This window comes from Genypterus blacodes, unplaced genomic scaffold (assembly GCF_046128005.1).
Source record: "Genypterus blacodes isolate CSIRO-AG114 ecotype Tasmania unplaced genomic scaffold, CSIRO-AGI_Gbla_v1 ptg000128l_1, whole genome shotgun sequence".
Classification (NCBI taxonomy): Eukaryota; Metazoa; Chordata; class Actinopteri; order Ophidiiformes; family Ophidiidae; genus Genypterus; species Genypterus blacodes.
The window spans coordinates 1,830,251-1,844,664 of NW_027466930.1; the positions used below are offsets into that span (position 1 = coordinate 1,830,251).

The 14,414-nt window shown below is 46.7% G+C and overlaps 1 protein-coding gene across 1 annotated transcript; it reads right to left on the reverse strand.

The window, feature by feature from the left end:
- Positions 1 to 439: 439 nt before the first annotated feature.
- Positions 440 to 12,526, reverse strand: gabra4 (gamma-aminobutyric acid type A receptor subunit alpha4). The gene is made up of 9 exons (XM_076162707.1): positions 12,402 to 12,526; positions 12,118 to 12,236; positions 11,304 to 11,371; positions 11,005 to 11,225; positions 10,427 to 10,509; positions 7,684 to 7,827; positions 6,768 to 6,920; positions 4,110 to 4,366; positions 440 to 2,391 (listed from the first exon to the last, which is right to left on the reverse strand). The coding sequence occupies exons 1-9, from the start codon at positions 12,488 to 12,490 to the stop codon at positions 1,858 to 1,860; spliced, it is 1,668 nt and encodes a 555-aa protein (XP_076018822.1). The 5' UTR covers positions 12,491 to 12,526; the 3' UTR covers positions 440 to 1,857.
- Between the last annotated feature and the right edge of the window lie 1,888 nt (positions 12,527 to 14,414).

The following is a 14,414-nucleotide window of genomic DNA, read 5'->3' on the forward strand; positions in this document are numbered from 1 at the left end:
AACCAGGCAGCTCCTGCATCGAGAGTCTCCATACACACACACACACACACACACACACACACTGCAGAGGTGTACTGTGGAACTGGGTTGAGCCAGCTCTCCAATGGATAATAGGGAAATGTGTTTAAAATAGAATCTACGTATTTATTTAGTCGGTTATGTTTGTTTTTGTCACAATAGGAGGAACGTCTATAACAAATTCTCTATATGTGAAAATGGTCTTCTAACAAAAATGGAGCAAGGATGGCATTAATGGGATTGGACGAACATGGATTTATGCCAATTTCGTGGTATTTGCGTGACAATTAAAACAAATCGACGTATTTCCTTATTCAGAGTAGAATTGAAGTCTTATCATGCATGTAAGTGTGTGATCACAGGTTTGCTTCTTTGGTTCAGGTTACAAACTCATAAAAGCTGGAGTCAAAGCTGCTCTCAAAACATTTTATTAGGAATTCTTCTTGCTGGTAATATGTGTGGAGAATAAATAACTAAACCACATGAACCTTACTCTAGCTTACTAACTAACAGTGGCTGATTAGAGGACGGACGGCTGATGTGTGCGGCTGTCTGTTTTCAAGAAATTAAAAGAGAAGTTGAGGCTTGGACGCAAAGCAGGGCCGTCACTCATCTCTCTCCTGTCATGGCCTCCAGACTTCCAACAAGAAATGAAGTGGACAGGTTGTGATATGTGTCGTTAGCGTTGCGTTAAAGCAAGAGAGAGCTGAAGCAGGTTAGTGTGCAGGTGTGAGACATCGGTCCACTGCTGCGCCTAAGAAAAGTTCAGTCACATTTGTTTTTAACACACACTCCTAAACCTCCCCCATCAAATCCACTCCCTATCTTATTGCTGCAATGATCTACTGACCGAGTGTCCATGGCTTTCTTTTCCATGTCTTCACGCTCGGCCTGCATTCTGGTTGCGTGAACAGTCTTCGTCTGTACTCTTTGGAAAAAACCCATTATGGCAGGAGAGAAGCTTAAATCCTACTGTTGCTATAGACTTTACTACTTTGTTACTAGACAGCTCCCCAAACGTCATATTCTGTACTTCCAGGGGTATTTTGTTCTGGGTTAAACCATTCTGTATGAGAAAGATGCTTTGAGTTTAGGTTCTGTACAAGCGAGATGTTTCAGGGCAGGAAGAGGTGCTGGGCGGAGCCTCACCCAGGGGGCGGAGCCTCACCCAGTCTGGTTTGGCTCAGACATTCATTCTTACCATAATGTGTTGATTCCTCTCAGCTTCAGTTTTCAGGAATTTTTGCAATTCAGTAAAACAAAACTGGAGGTCTCGGCAGAATCAGAGCTCAAATAATAAACCGTACATTAGCTTTAAATGGTACTATACTGTTATCATTATATATAAATCTATTAATCCTATCGTAAATTGCGATATTGACATAAGTTTGGGTTGGGTTGAGTTCAGGGAGTTGGTATACACATCCAAACATCTCACCGGGTGCAGGATACAAAAATAGGAGAAAGGAAAAAAAGAAATCATCGTGACTGCAGGTCAGAAGGGATCATGAGACGGTGGAAGCCGATGAAGACCTTTATCAGTCAGAAGAAGCGAGATGTAAAGAGGACGGGAGCGTAATCCAGAGTGCAGGTGTTCTTCTTCTTTTGTTGAGTCAGATAGTTCTAATTTGGCGGATCTGTTCCTGTGCTTGCTGTCCGAGGATCTTAAGAAAAATAGAAACTTATTCATAGTTTGTCCTCCAGGATGCAAGAAGTGCTCGGCAAGCACATTTTCGTCATCTGTTTGGCAAAGATTATAGTTTCTTATTGTTTGCAAACTCCCATAATCCTTCTATGTTGGAGGAAATGATTCTTCAACTGGGTCGCCGGCACAAAAGCCTAGCCCCCTTTAGCCACCATGGTGTCCTTTGATAAGTAAACCACCCAGTAGACCATGTTGAACGCCCCAAAGGACACTGGGAACAGGATCCGTGCGTACTTGTCAATTTTGCTGGTTCCGCCCATCCCGGCGGTGGTGGGCTGCGAGCACGGCGTCTGCTTCACCTCCATTTTGTTCGCTCTCATCTGGATGCGCTCCAGCTTGGGGCCTAACAGATGCTGGAGAGACGAGGTGCTGATGTTCTGTCTGCACGGCGTCCCCGCCATCACGTCTGGCGTGGACACGGCGGCCTGAGGCATGCTCCTCACCAGCTGTGCCGAGGAAGAGGCCACGCTGAGCTGGCTGAGAGATTTGGGAGTGGAGCGCGACAGGGTGGTTGAGCTGCCGTTGATGACGCTGGCGAGGGGCCGCGGGTGTCTGGCCCCTGCCGCCGTGATGTTGGTGCTGGACTGGGCTCGCTGGGCGAAACGTGCCTGATGTTGGGAAATGTAATTCATTCGCTTTCTCAAGTTACCGTTGGAATCAGGATTTTGCTGTGAAAGAAATAGAAAATTATGTAAAATACAAAGGAAGCACTCAAATTGACTTAAGATAAGATAAGATAAGATAAGACAAGACAAGACAAGACAGGACAAGACAAGATAAGATAAGATAAGATAAAACAAGATAAGATAAGATTAGATAAGATGGTACTAAATTCATCAGTTAATTATGATTTTTTTTTCCTTCTTTCATTTTTTTATTTAAGTAATGGAAAGAGGAAAATGCATCCAAATTTTTAATAAGGTAAAAAACTGTCTAATGACTCATTCTGAATAATTTATCCTTTACGAAAGTGTTTTCTAACAATCCGTCTCATGTCTCTTCATGTGGTCGCTGTGCGTTTAAAGGTGTTTGTATCAGAGGGCCGACAGAATCCCTCAGTGTGTTTGGGCCTGGCTCATATAAATCTTGTCATATTGATCTGATTACGGTCCTCCTGACACAGATGGCCGCCTCATCTGTAGGCGTGGCGCGGCGTGTGCCATACAGATGTCACTTAGCCAGGATTTCACTCATTTCACACAAGCTTAAGACAGAAAGTAGGTAGAGCTGCATCGGGCCGTAATGCAGCCAAGCGTCAAAGGAGCTTATCCTTACAGAGCTGATGTTTCAGGCAGGGAGATGTGTGATGATGGTACTAAGGCATTTGTGAGAATAATACCCCCCTGCCCCCCCCCGAGCTGAGGGATCCAGTGTTATTGTGTCCCATGTGCAGCAGAGTGTGTGTATGTGTGTGTGTGATGTAATGAGGTGAAGGTAAAAGGTTTAAAAACAACCCTCAGCACATCCTGACCCCCGTGCCAGGCTCTGGTTGTGCCATCATGCACCCCCCGTGCCACAGTCTCTCCGAAACCTATACAGATGTGCCCATGCTGCGTTTCCGTGGCAACCTTCTAATCCACTGAAGTGCCGTTGTCACCATACTGCATTCAGACATGATGACACCACACTGGGGTTTGGACTGGGGGGCCAAGTTGAAGTCGTTAGTGTAAAGCTGATATATGAACCTCAGCTGCAGGTTGTGTCATCTTCAATCAGCAAGTCACTGAAATGTGACTCTGACTCTAGGATCGCTGTGATCGGCCCACTTAACAGCTATTAATTACAACAAAATAGCAGGTATATGTTCATATAATTACACAGACACATCCATTGCTTCAAAATAACATTCATGACTTCATGATTCATGAACGCTGCTGAGGCAATAAGCTTGTGTGTGTGTGTGTGTGTGTGTGTGTGTGTGTGTGTGTGTGTGTGTGTACAAGTCATACCAAGAAGCCATTGTTGTGCAAATAATGAGCAAATATTTTGTTAACATTTTGTATGAACTGACAACATTCCAAACACACAAGATAAACTGGATCTCTGTGCCACAGGAACCTGTTCAGCAACTCAAGAACCTGCCTGGTCTGGCACCAGGGAACTGTATGAAGCCCTGATGACAATATGGGGCTGATATCAGTCTGATTCATCTGATGGGCTACGTAAGGTTATAGATCCAAAACTATACTTCTTTTGGCAGAATAGCTCCTAATTTAGATCCAAACTGGTTTCAGTTCAGTTCAGTTCCTTTCAGCCCTGAGGAGCAGGAGACCAGCTTGAGATCTTGAGGACAAACGCAGTAAGGACATAATAAGAGACATGCTGTGTAGTAAAGACCTATACTATTCTTCCCCATGGACACTTAAAGAAGAGAAGACAGAATCACCTGCAGCACCTCCTCTCCGTCCTTGACCTTGACAGGTGTGGTTTGGGGCACCGGGGGACATTTGGCCGGCTTCTTCTTGGCCCGCTCCATCTCTGCGTTGGTGAAGTAGTTAACAGCAGCGAACTCGATGAGAGCCGAGAAGACGAAGGCGAAGCAGACGGCGATGAACCAGTCCATCGCAGTGGCGTAGGAGACTTTAGGGAGGGAGTGGCGGGCGCTGATACTGAGCGTCGTCATGGTTAGCACAGTAGTGATGCCTTCAGGGGGTTTAAAAAAAAAGAGAAGCCAGTTAGTTTTTGCTGTTTGGGTTGGAGGTCTCTGCACTTCACTCTCCACTTCACTCAGTACAATAACAATTTGTGTTTTGAGGAGAAACAACTGAGAGTAAATTGCGAGTCACAGTGTGTGTCTGCCTTAAAGGAACTCTCACACAGATCAGCAGGCACTGCATGCTACATCATCTCACCATAAATCACAGTAAAATAAGCAGCGATTAAAGGTGCCCTGCAAAGGATCTGCTACATATCACTGCCAAATAAATGATGATGTTCATTTGCATAGTGTTCAATCGCCCGTGTACGCGACGCTGCTCTCCATCAGCATATTTCATTATCGGAATGCAGATGGATAATGAACCAAATACATTTGGCACTGGGAAATGGGAAATATATACAAGTATGACTGCAGTGTTTAAGGAACTCCTCAGTGTGTCTGAAACAAAGATTGATTACAGTCAGTATGAGATCCCAACCTTACTTAAACTCACACAGAACGGACACAGAATTATTTTAATCATCATAAAGTACAAATTCCTAATAATAATACACAAATTTCCATAGATCTCCAAAGATGAGCCCCAGCTTCTCTACTCCCAATTTTCTGCATTGCTTACATTTCCCCAACATTAACATCAGGGACTCCATGTCATCAACCGGGGGACCTGACAGGGACGCCTTGCTCAAAGGCACATTGGATTAAGGTTAAACATTTGCAGGAGTTTGAGTCCATCTGTGGGCTGAATGTCGTCTCTTCCCCTCCCTCGGTCTTTGCCGTATTACCAGGAGAGATATCATAAAAATAAAACAAGACACCAATCTGCACGCAAGGTCACGTGTGTGTGTTCTCCCGCAGTAACAGAAGGTAGGGACGTATCAGCGCCCGGCTCACAACTCGTCCTTGGAATTATTAACCACTGGCAATAATGTGATTTGGAGAAAATCCCCTTTACGTCGGAGATCTAGAACAATCTGTGCTGCGCTGAGTCCTTGCACAACGTAAATTTATCCCTCGCGCGTGGACGTGACCGCCATATAATTACCTGTCAATCAAAAGCGGCATGACTGGATGACATTGATAGGTGAAGTGCGGCTCGAGGCCACAGGCGGAGGATAAGAACCTCTTATATAAACTGATCTCACCACCAGCAACAACTCAATCATATGGTCACACACACAAGAATGCTGTGACTTTGTCCCGTAACATGAATAGAAGCATTCAACGTGTTCACATGCAACTCTGAATGCATCACAATCAGCAATACAAGCATGGCAGCAGTGTTCTTTTGTTTTTCCTGTAATTAAACCCAAAGTTGGCCATAGTTGGTGCATATTTCAAGGTGAGATGTGCTGTGTGATACTTTCATTTGGATGTTGTGGTCTTAAACACAATATTGGGAAATGAAAGACGTCTCAATTTAAACATTTGGCCTCAGTTGCCAGCGTCTGAAGCCACTAGAGGGCCTCGTCATTGCCTGTAATCTGTTTGTCGTCATCTTCCACCTTCTCAGCAGGAGGCCGGGGCCTGTGGCTGACTCACCGCGGCAGGAAGTAAAAACAGGGCATTACTGGCAGGGAGTTAAAAAGGAATCATGACACCCACCACCGCTGCCTTATTGCCAGCTCCCCCCCCCCCCCTACACACACCCACCCGTCACAGCTACACATGCTCATCCGCCAAACACAGCAGATAACAGCGTGAAAATCTGCTGCATCAGAAGCCGAACCCGGTGCGACAACAGGGACAGCGCTGTCATATGGAGGACACTTTGGGTGTGTGTGTGTGGGGGGGGGGGACAGCGCAGGCGGTCTGTCAGAACCATCGGCCGCTACATGACGTCTTCTTTCTTAGCCCACACGCAGGAACAACAACGCTCAGAACTCAACACAGAGGCTGAACCACAGATACACACTGCGTTACAAACACACTGACGCTGCAGCCTGATTGGTTGGTTTTGCTGATACACAAATCGTTTCCAAAATCTCACATTATTCCTAACACTGTTTAAATCAACACATGGGGCACTGTTTCACTCTTTGAGACACTCCGTCGTCTTCTCAGCACTGGCTTTCATCATTTACTTTGAACTCTCATTAACATTAGTGATAATTGCTTCTTGAAAACGATTCTTCCCAATATAAACATTAACAAACAGGCATGAGGTCTGTCTGAGCAGAAACGTGTCACTTCATTATAAGACAGAGAGCAAACAAACGTAACAATACCTCCTGAAATGCTCCTCATTCATCCATCCAGTATTCCTCCAGTATTCCATGCATAATATTACAATATCTCTTTATATTCTACACAGTCACAACATAACCTTGATGTGTAGACGCACACAAATGGAATAAGCTGAGAGGCAGAATGAGAGATACGCACCGAAAACTGTGCGTGCCGGGACAGACTCCTTATTAATCCAGAAGGACACTTGGGAGAGGATGACTGTCATGATGCAGGGGATGTACGTCTGGATCATGAAGTAGCCCATTTTACGTTTCAAGTGGAAGTACACCGTCATCACCACGTATTCACCTGGAGGCGCAAATGACACACAATCAATTAGTTTGATGAGCAAAGAGCCGCAGACTGACATGAAAATGCAGTTTGACCACCTGGTGGTACGTTTGTTACAATTTAGAAGGAAGAATTCAAAGCAACCAATGCAGTTACAGCAAATCTCTGTCTTGTTTGTCACTCCACCCAATCCCATTTCCCCTCTGTGTTTACCTAACCTGTAAGATTTATAATATTTACCCAGTTGGGTTTCTGTCCATCAAGGTCCAGTGGTCTGATTATCATGTCTGTGCTGGAATTGACCCTTTATGGACAAAAGTATTGGGCCACCTACACATTACACCTACAGGAGCCTTTATAACTTCCTGTTCTAAAGGCTTTCTACTAATTTTTGGAGTGTGTCTGTGTGACTTTTTGCCTATTCATCCAGAAGAGCATGTGTGAGGTCAGACACTGGTGTTGGATGAGAGATCCTGGCTCGTACTCTCTGTTCTAGTTCATCCCAAAGGTGTTTGATGGGGTTGAGGCCAGTCAGACATGGAGTCTCCACAGGGTTTAATATGCAGGGTGAGAATATATTTACAGTCATGATTTAATGTTGTACTTACATGAATTCATAGCACAAACTGAATGAAGGGAGAGATATAAATATTCCAGCCTGCCGTGTTTACGTTACTGATTCAACTCAGTGCTTTCACTCCGCTCCCTTCCCTTTCTGCTCGGTAGTGCTGCCCATAATTCAATTGCTCATGCAAAATAGTACAAGGACGAGCCCGCCTACCTGTGATGGATTTAATGGTCTCGCTGGAGACGGTCTGGCCGGTGAGATCATACTGAACCAGGCTGGAGGACTCGGGGGGGACCTCCACAGAATGCTGAGGGCCTTTGGTCCACGTATAGATCATCTCTGTTTTAGGATACGCATCTGTGGGCGCACAGAAACACCACATGTGAGTCATTTAGGATGTAAACAGACAATATGTGCAGACGGCAGCACAACAAATGTTGTTTACGTAAGCGGCGCTTATGCATCGATCTCACGCTCCATCTTACCCTCATGAGCAGACTCGGGGTAGACAATCAACCAACGGGGAGCTAATGCCTCAGATTTAAAGGTGCTGACCCTCATCCCACCTACTTAACATTCTGCTGCAATCCAGTCCACTGCAAAGTCCATTCCACAAGGACAACATCTCCCGTGAAAGGTCAGAGATCAAATCCCTGAGGTCAGCAAACTGACCTCAAAACTCTAATCTGTGGATCCATCTGGAGTCCAACATGCAGAGAGACAGTGTGTCACCGCCAAGAACCAGGACACAGCTTTTCAGGGTATCAGGTCTTTAAACTGGAGTGACCCATCACATCTATATAAAGGAGAGGAAACACTGAGCTGGAAAAGAAAGGACCAGGAAATTGAGTTTGAAGGTGTTTTTATATCCTCATGGTTACTTACTACCGGCCATCTGTAATGGACGCTCTGACCTCCCTCACAAAGTCACAGCGTCGCCATCTCAACCTCTAAGTCAAACGTTGCGGCACTGACGGAGCAACAATTTGTGATAAATAATAGTGAGTGGTGTTATTATCCACCCCTCACGGTGATTTGCTGTCAATGGCTGAGGGTGACCAGACTGTGGAGGCAGAGAAAAAAAGCCAGTTGTTTGTGCCTGCCACTCCCTATGGGACTCTACAGCGACGGGGCACCAACTGTGAGGAGAAAATGAAAATGACTCTTGTGTGTCATGGAGTGGAACGCAATGCCTGTGCACACAAGTCCAGATGGAGACAGAGAAAAGGAGAGGGAGAGAGAGAGAGAGAGAGAGAGAGAGAGAGAGAGAGAGAAAGAGGGAGAGAGGGAGAGAGAGAGAGGGAGAGAGAGAGAGAGAGAGAGAGAGAGTGATGGAGAGAAAAACGGAGGCAGAGCAGACGGATAGGAAATTAACGCACACACACACACAGACTCACACACACACACACACACACACACACACACACACACACACACACACACTCACGTACCCGCTCACACGCACCAGCTATGGAAAGTAGCAGCATAGGTCTGATGTATCCTCAGGCAGAGGAAGGAATGCTGACCTTTCCTTTGCCCGGGGCCACGCGGCGGCACAGCAGGAGGGTAAAAGGAGGAGGGCGAGGAGGAACGCATCTCATCAGAGGGGAGGGACGACAAGAACCCAGAAATGCGAAATTTGTCCTCTGCAATGTCAAAACGTTGGATAATTGACAGCAGCGTTGTGAGTGTGTGAGGCCAAACCGCCGTTCCTTCTCTTTCTCTCGCAATCGGCAAATCTCTGTTCCTCTTTGATAAGACAGAGCTGCTGCATTGGAGAAACTGCTTTATTTGAGATAAGTCATTTCTGCTGACCAGTGTGGGCTGACTAGACACACTCGTGCTGAGTGAGGACTTTGTTGTTCTGAGTGAAATCCTTCATTATATAGCATTAGCATTCATTAAGCTCTGTGCCGCTCTGTGTGCTCAGCTCCTTGTCGCTCTGTTTCAGCAGAGAGCAGCCGTGTGACGGAGGAGAGGACGACTCAGGGATGGATACGCTCAATCTCAAACTTTTTGAAACTTTCCTTCAAAGGGACGACACAAAGCATTTTCTTTAAATGGGTTGACACACACACACACACACACACACACACACACACACACACACACACACACACACACTCACACACACACACACACACAGTGAGAGCGTATGCTTTCTCTGGATTATTGCAGAGTCTGCTTGTGTTTCTCAAAATAGCAAAACACATTTCCAAAAGAGGGCCCAGCTTTTCATTCCCTCTTGCCCTCTCAGTGATGTCTGGCTCCATGTGCCAATTGCAGCTTTTAATAAGAGCCGATCTGCATTCCCACCCGGCAAACCTAATGAGAAGTTGGAATTCTGCTCCTGGTCGACTTCCCAAACTGCTTGTTTTCACTTGCTAAGTAGATTCTCCTGTGGAATGACACCCGGTGGCAGGAAATGTAAAAATGCAATGTGGCGACAGGAAGAGGCTGCCAGTCTCCACAGCAAAAGGTTTCATCTGCTTACACTGAATCCAATGATGGATTTAAATACAATATCTCAGTGAGACCATGAGTCATTTATCCAATATGCCCCTTTGAAGATTTTGACCGTTTCATACTTCGCAAATTGCTTTCCCTGCCTGTCTCTCCTGTACCTGCATATACAAACACAACTGACACTTCACGTCACACTCAAACAGTCGGAGTGAAACATGACAGGTCCCCGGAGCATTTTGAGCTTCCCTGCAGAGTCTGGAGGCGCTGTGGCAGTCACAGGGGACAGCAAAAGGTTTGTTACCACTCATCAGCTCAGTTACAACAGCACAGCTGGAGAGCATCAACCTGTCAGGGCCCAACCTCCTCGTCAACATCGCCGAAGCTTACCAAGACGTCAAGTCATGGTGCATATGTAATCTTTCTGAGATGGTTTCTGCCATTGAGTGAGTACATGAAGTATGAAACCTCCCACACACACACACATACTTACAGCTTCCAAACTTGAGGGGGCATGCGTGTCCGTCCATGGGGAAGTTGACGAGTTTCATGGGACATTCAGCACTGATGGTCAATCTGTTGCCAGGAGGAGAAACAAGACAACTTCATGTCATAATGAGCAGAAGTGACCTCATTTATTATTGATTCTTCTGATAAATGTCTTCTTCTGTCTACTGAATCTCTACTTTGCTGGGAGGTGCAAACTCCATCTTTACAACTCTTCTTCATTAACACTCAAACACTGAGGTTGCACTCAGTCTGCTTCTATTTTTGCATTGTATTTATTCGTGAGCATCTGGCTGGGATTTCATGGGGAATCTGCTGGATGGCTTTGTACCCAGTAAAGTCTGTCCTCTCTTTAACGGTTCATTTACTTTAAAACAAACACTGAAATGAGAACGCATTCACTAAATCACAAAAATATAGACTACTCCTGGTATATTCACATAATCCATTGTCAGATATTGACTTTAGATTATGTGAAACCTGTGCGAAAAAGCAAAAAAGGGTGTCTGAGGCAACATACAGCCTTTTTAAACAGGAGTGTATAGTTCTGTGGTGATGTCATACCTCATGGTGTATAGAATGGTGCCGTTCTTCATGATGCGGAACAGCTTGTTGGGAGCCGTCATGTTGTGGGCCACAGACCTCTTGCCGTTCCGGAAGAAGGTGTCTGGTGTCCAAACCTTGGTCACCATCAAGTTGTTGAGCCTCAGAATCTCTATGGGGCCTTCGTACCTCAGCCGCCGGTCCACCCAGGTCTGACGGAAGAACACGTCCATGGTGTACTCCTGAAAGATGATGCGTTTAAAGACATTTATAGTCGATTTAGATGGAGAATACGGCTTGTTTATAGTTTGGCTCCATACCATTTCAACATCTGACACAGGCCCAAAGCTCGTCACGTAAATGTCCGTCTTGACTTCTGTCACCGAAACTGTTGACTCAATCAAACAAGAGTTAAACTTAGTCTCGTCAGATTCTGCTCACTGCTTCACGTCAAACCATCCGAATTCCGCTCCCTTAATCCAGCCTTATTCCCATCACATGTGTCACAGATTGCGAACACTCTGTCAGGGCCGAGGCTCATCAGGCTCAGCCCCACATTTAGACATGCGATGGCTGATCTCATCCGGGACCGTGGGTGCATTTGCATAATGAAAAGGACAAATATCTTAAGAGGTGTGAAATATAATCCAATTTGTGTGTTCTAATGAATACAGAGGCAAGATGGGAAGTTCATGTATCCTGGGGCAGTGATGATGATGATGTTGATGTTGTTGTTGTTATAGAGCTGCACAGTAAACCAATTAGCTTTCTCTTTAAGAACGACTCTTTTCAAATGGCTGAGTTTTTTTAATACACCAAAGCCAAATCTGCACTTTTCATACCTCTTAAACTGCATTAAGCCCTCCTCCCGCAAACACACACACACGCTATTACATAACAGCATCCGTGCGAGCTTAGAGGCTTGATTTCACATCGTTAAACTAACCGGGATCAAGTCTGAAATATCACAGGCAACGTGTTTGAATGGAGTGACCTCATCTTTTCATGTAAAGTAGATTTGGTGACGTTTCAATCTCCCTCACATAAAGTAAAAGTAAAACACAGCAATAAACTTCCTTTCTTTCCTCTTATTCTTCTTCTATCTTTTTTATTTGGTTTCATATCACAACATACCGCCGAACCCTGGTCTCAGCCTGTTGTCGTATCCGTCCAGTAGTCGGTCTAGAATGCGCGTAAAATTCTCCGGGTAGAGCTTCTCATCCTTCCTGCTGTGAGCGGAGATTCTCTTCACGCTGGAACAGATCAACCAAAACACACCGAAACACACTCAGGACCAGTTTCAGCCACAAATCCACTGCTGGGTAATGAAGAAGGAAACCATCAAGGAGTTCAGGGGGATTTGGAGACGAACGGGTTTTCTGCGCCCCTGCACACACACACACATTTCTGGGACTCACCAAGTTGCCAAGCAGAAAAAGTAGCAGAGAGTGAGAATGGAAGTGGGACGCATCGCTGTCCCCATGTCCTTCTTGTTGGCGGAGACCATGTCTGCATGCCATACTTCCGAGCCTCCTCACATGTCACCTTGTCCCACGGAGAGCAGCGGCGCCGCGGCACGGAGAGGCGCGGCGGCACGGAGAGGCGCAGCGCGGCGCGGCGCGGAGTGGAGCCGCTCTCCTCCCGCAGTCTCTCCGCCGGGGGGACGCGCGCACAACGCACACATACGCGCTCTCACACACACGCACAGAGAGAGAGAGTGAGAAAAGAGAGAGAGAGGAATAGAGAGAGAGAGAGAGAGAGGGAGAGAGAGAGAGACCCTCACCCGCACACCTTTCAGCCCAGTTCGGGTCACCTCTCCAACTGATACAAGCTGCTGTTGGCACCCACTCCTGTCAGAGAGAAGAAGAAGCAGCAATCCTCTCCCTCTCCCACCCTGGCTTCCTCTGTTTGCCTCCCTCTCTCTCTCCCTCGCTCTCTCTCTTTCTCTCTCTCTGTCTCTCCCTCTCTCTCTCTCTCGTCTCACACACACATCCACCTGGCCCGGTCAGGGTACAGACGTGCACCGCTTCGGGAAAAAGACTCCAACGTCACACCACATCTCCTCTTTCGCCATTTCACCTTCTGTCAGAAGTGGGAAAGGAAGGACGCAGGAGCAGCATGTGCAGCAGCAGCAGGAAGCGCAGCAGCAGGAAGCGCAGCAGCAGCAGGAAGTGCAGCAGTAGGAAGCACAGCAGCAGCAGGAAGTGCAGCAGCAGGAAGCGCAGGCCTCAACGCCCGTCTCCACATTTGGGGTCGCCGACACGCTGACCTGACCTGACTCTCCAAACCACATGATAGGGAACAAAACCTTTTTTTTACATTCCAGTGTGTGGTCTAAAAGCTTATTTTCCGGGCGGCGGTGTCACAGAAATTTAGCGGCACTCCCGGTGTGACCTTTGACCTCAGCATCAATCAGCGTTCATCACTGCAGCGCTGCATCACTCAGACTGCTTAGTGGCAGAGCGCTGTTATAAGCAGCCTAGCCTACATGCTGAACTAGTTTCAGGAGTGCATTGGTGAGCGCCTGTGTTAAGATTCAAATGGGTCAGTCTTGTCGCAATACGCAGTCACACACACACACACACACACACACACACACACACACATACACACACACACACTCACAGGTACTGTAGAGGAACTGGGACAAGCCACATGCTGCTTCACAGATTTCTCTGCACCTGGGACAAGCGCAAGACCTTCACCGAGAGTGTTTGTGTGTGTGTGTGTGTGTGTGTCTGTGTGTGTGTGTGTGTGTGTGTGTGTGTGTGTGAGCGTGCCCGTGCATCTCTATAAGTGGCAGCATGTGTGTGGCTCTGAAGGTGAAGTGCGGGTAAACCTCGCAGGATAAACAAGATGTCTGGGTTCCACCACACTGGCTTTCCTGATTAGTTTCTGAAGTGCAAACAGCCACGCAGGCACATACAGTATAGACACCCTTGGCTGTTAGAGGAGCCACTTAGTGTGGAGAGAAGGTGAGCCGTGTACTCGCTGCACGCTGAGAGGAAACAATCTGTAGATGCATTACATGCAAGCCGGAGCTGTGTACTGTAGCCGTACAGCGCTGCTCCCAATCCCCTGTACAGCCGCCCACCACAGTCCACCCACAGTCCACTAGAGCAAGGCGGCTCTGTGGGGGATGAGTAATGTGTGTGTGTGTGTGTGCGTGTGTGTGTGTGTGTGTGTGCTCTTTGTGGGGGCAGGCTTCGGTCCAAAGTTGTTGTTTTTTCCTATTCTAGTCGTTTGAATACAATTTGCTCTTTTAATGGAAGCACTTAAGGCGTACTGTACAGAGATGTTGTAATCAGACGCATAGACCTGGAGAGGAATGTCTTCAAATGTCAGAATACGGAAGTAGAGTTTTAGGAGAAGTCACATTGACCTTATCACGCCACGCTGACCTTTCCCAGCGGGTCGGCCCTGCGTTTCAT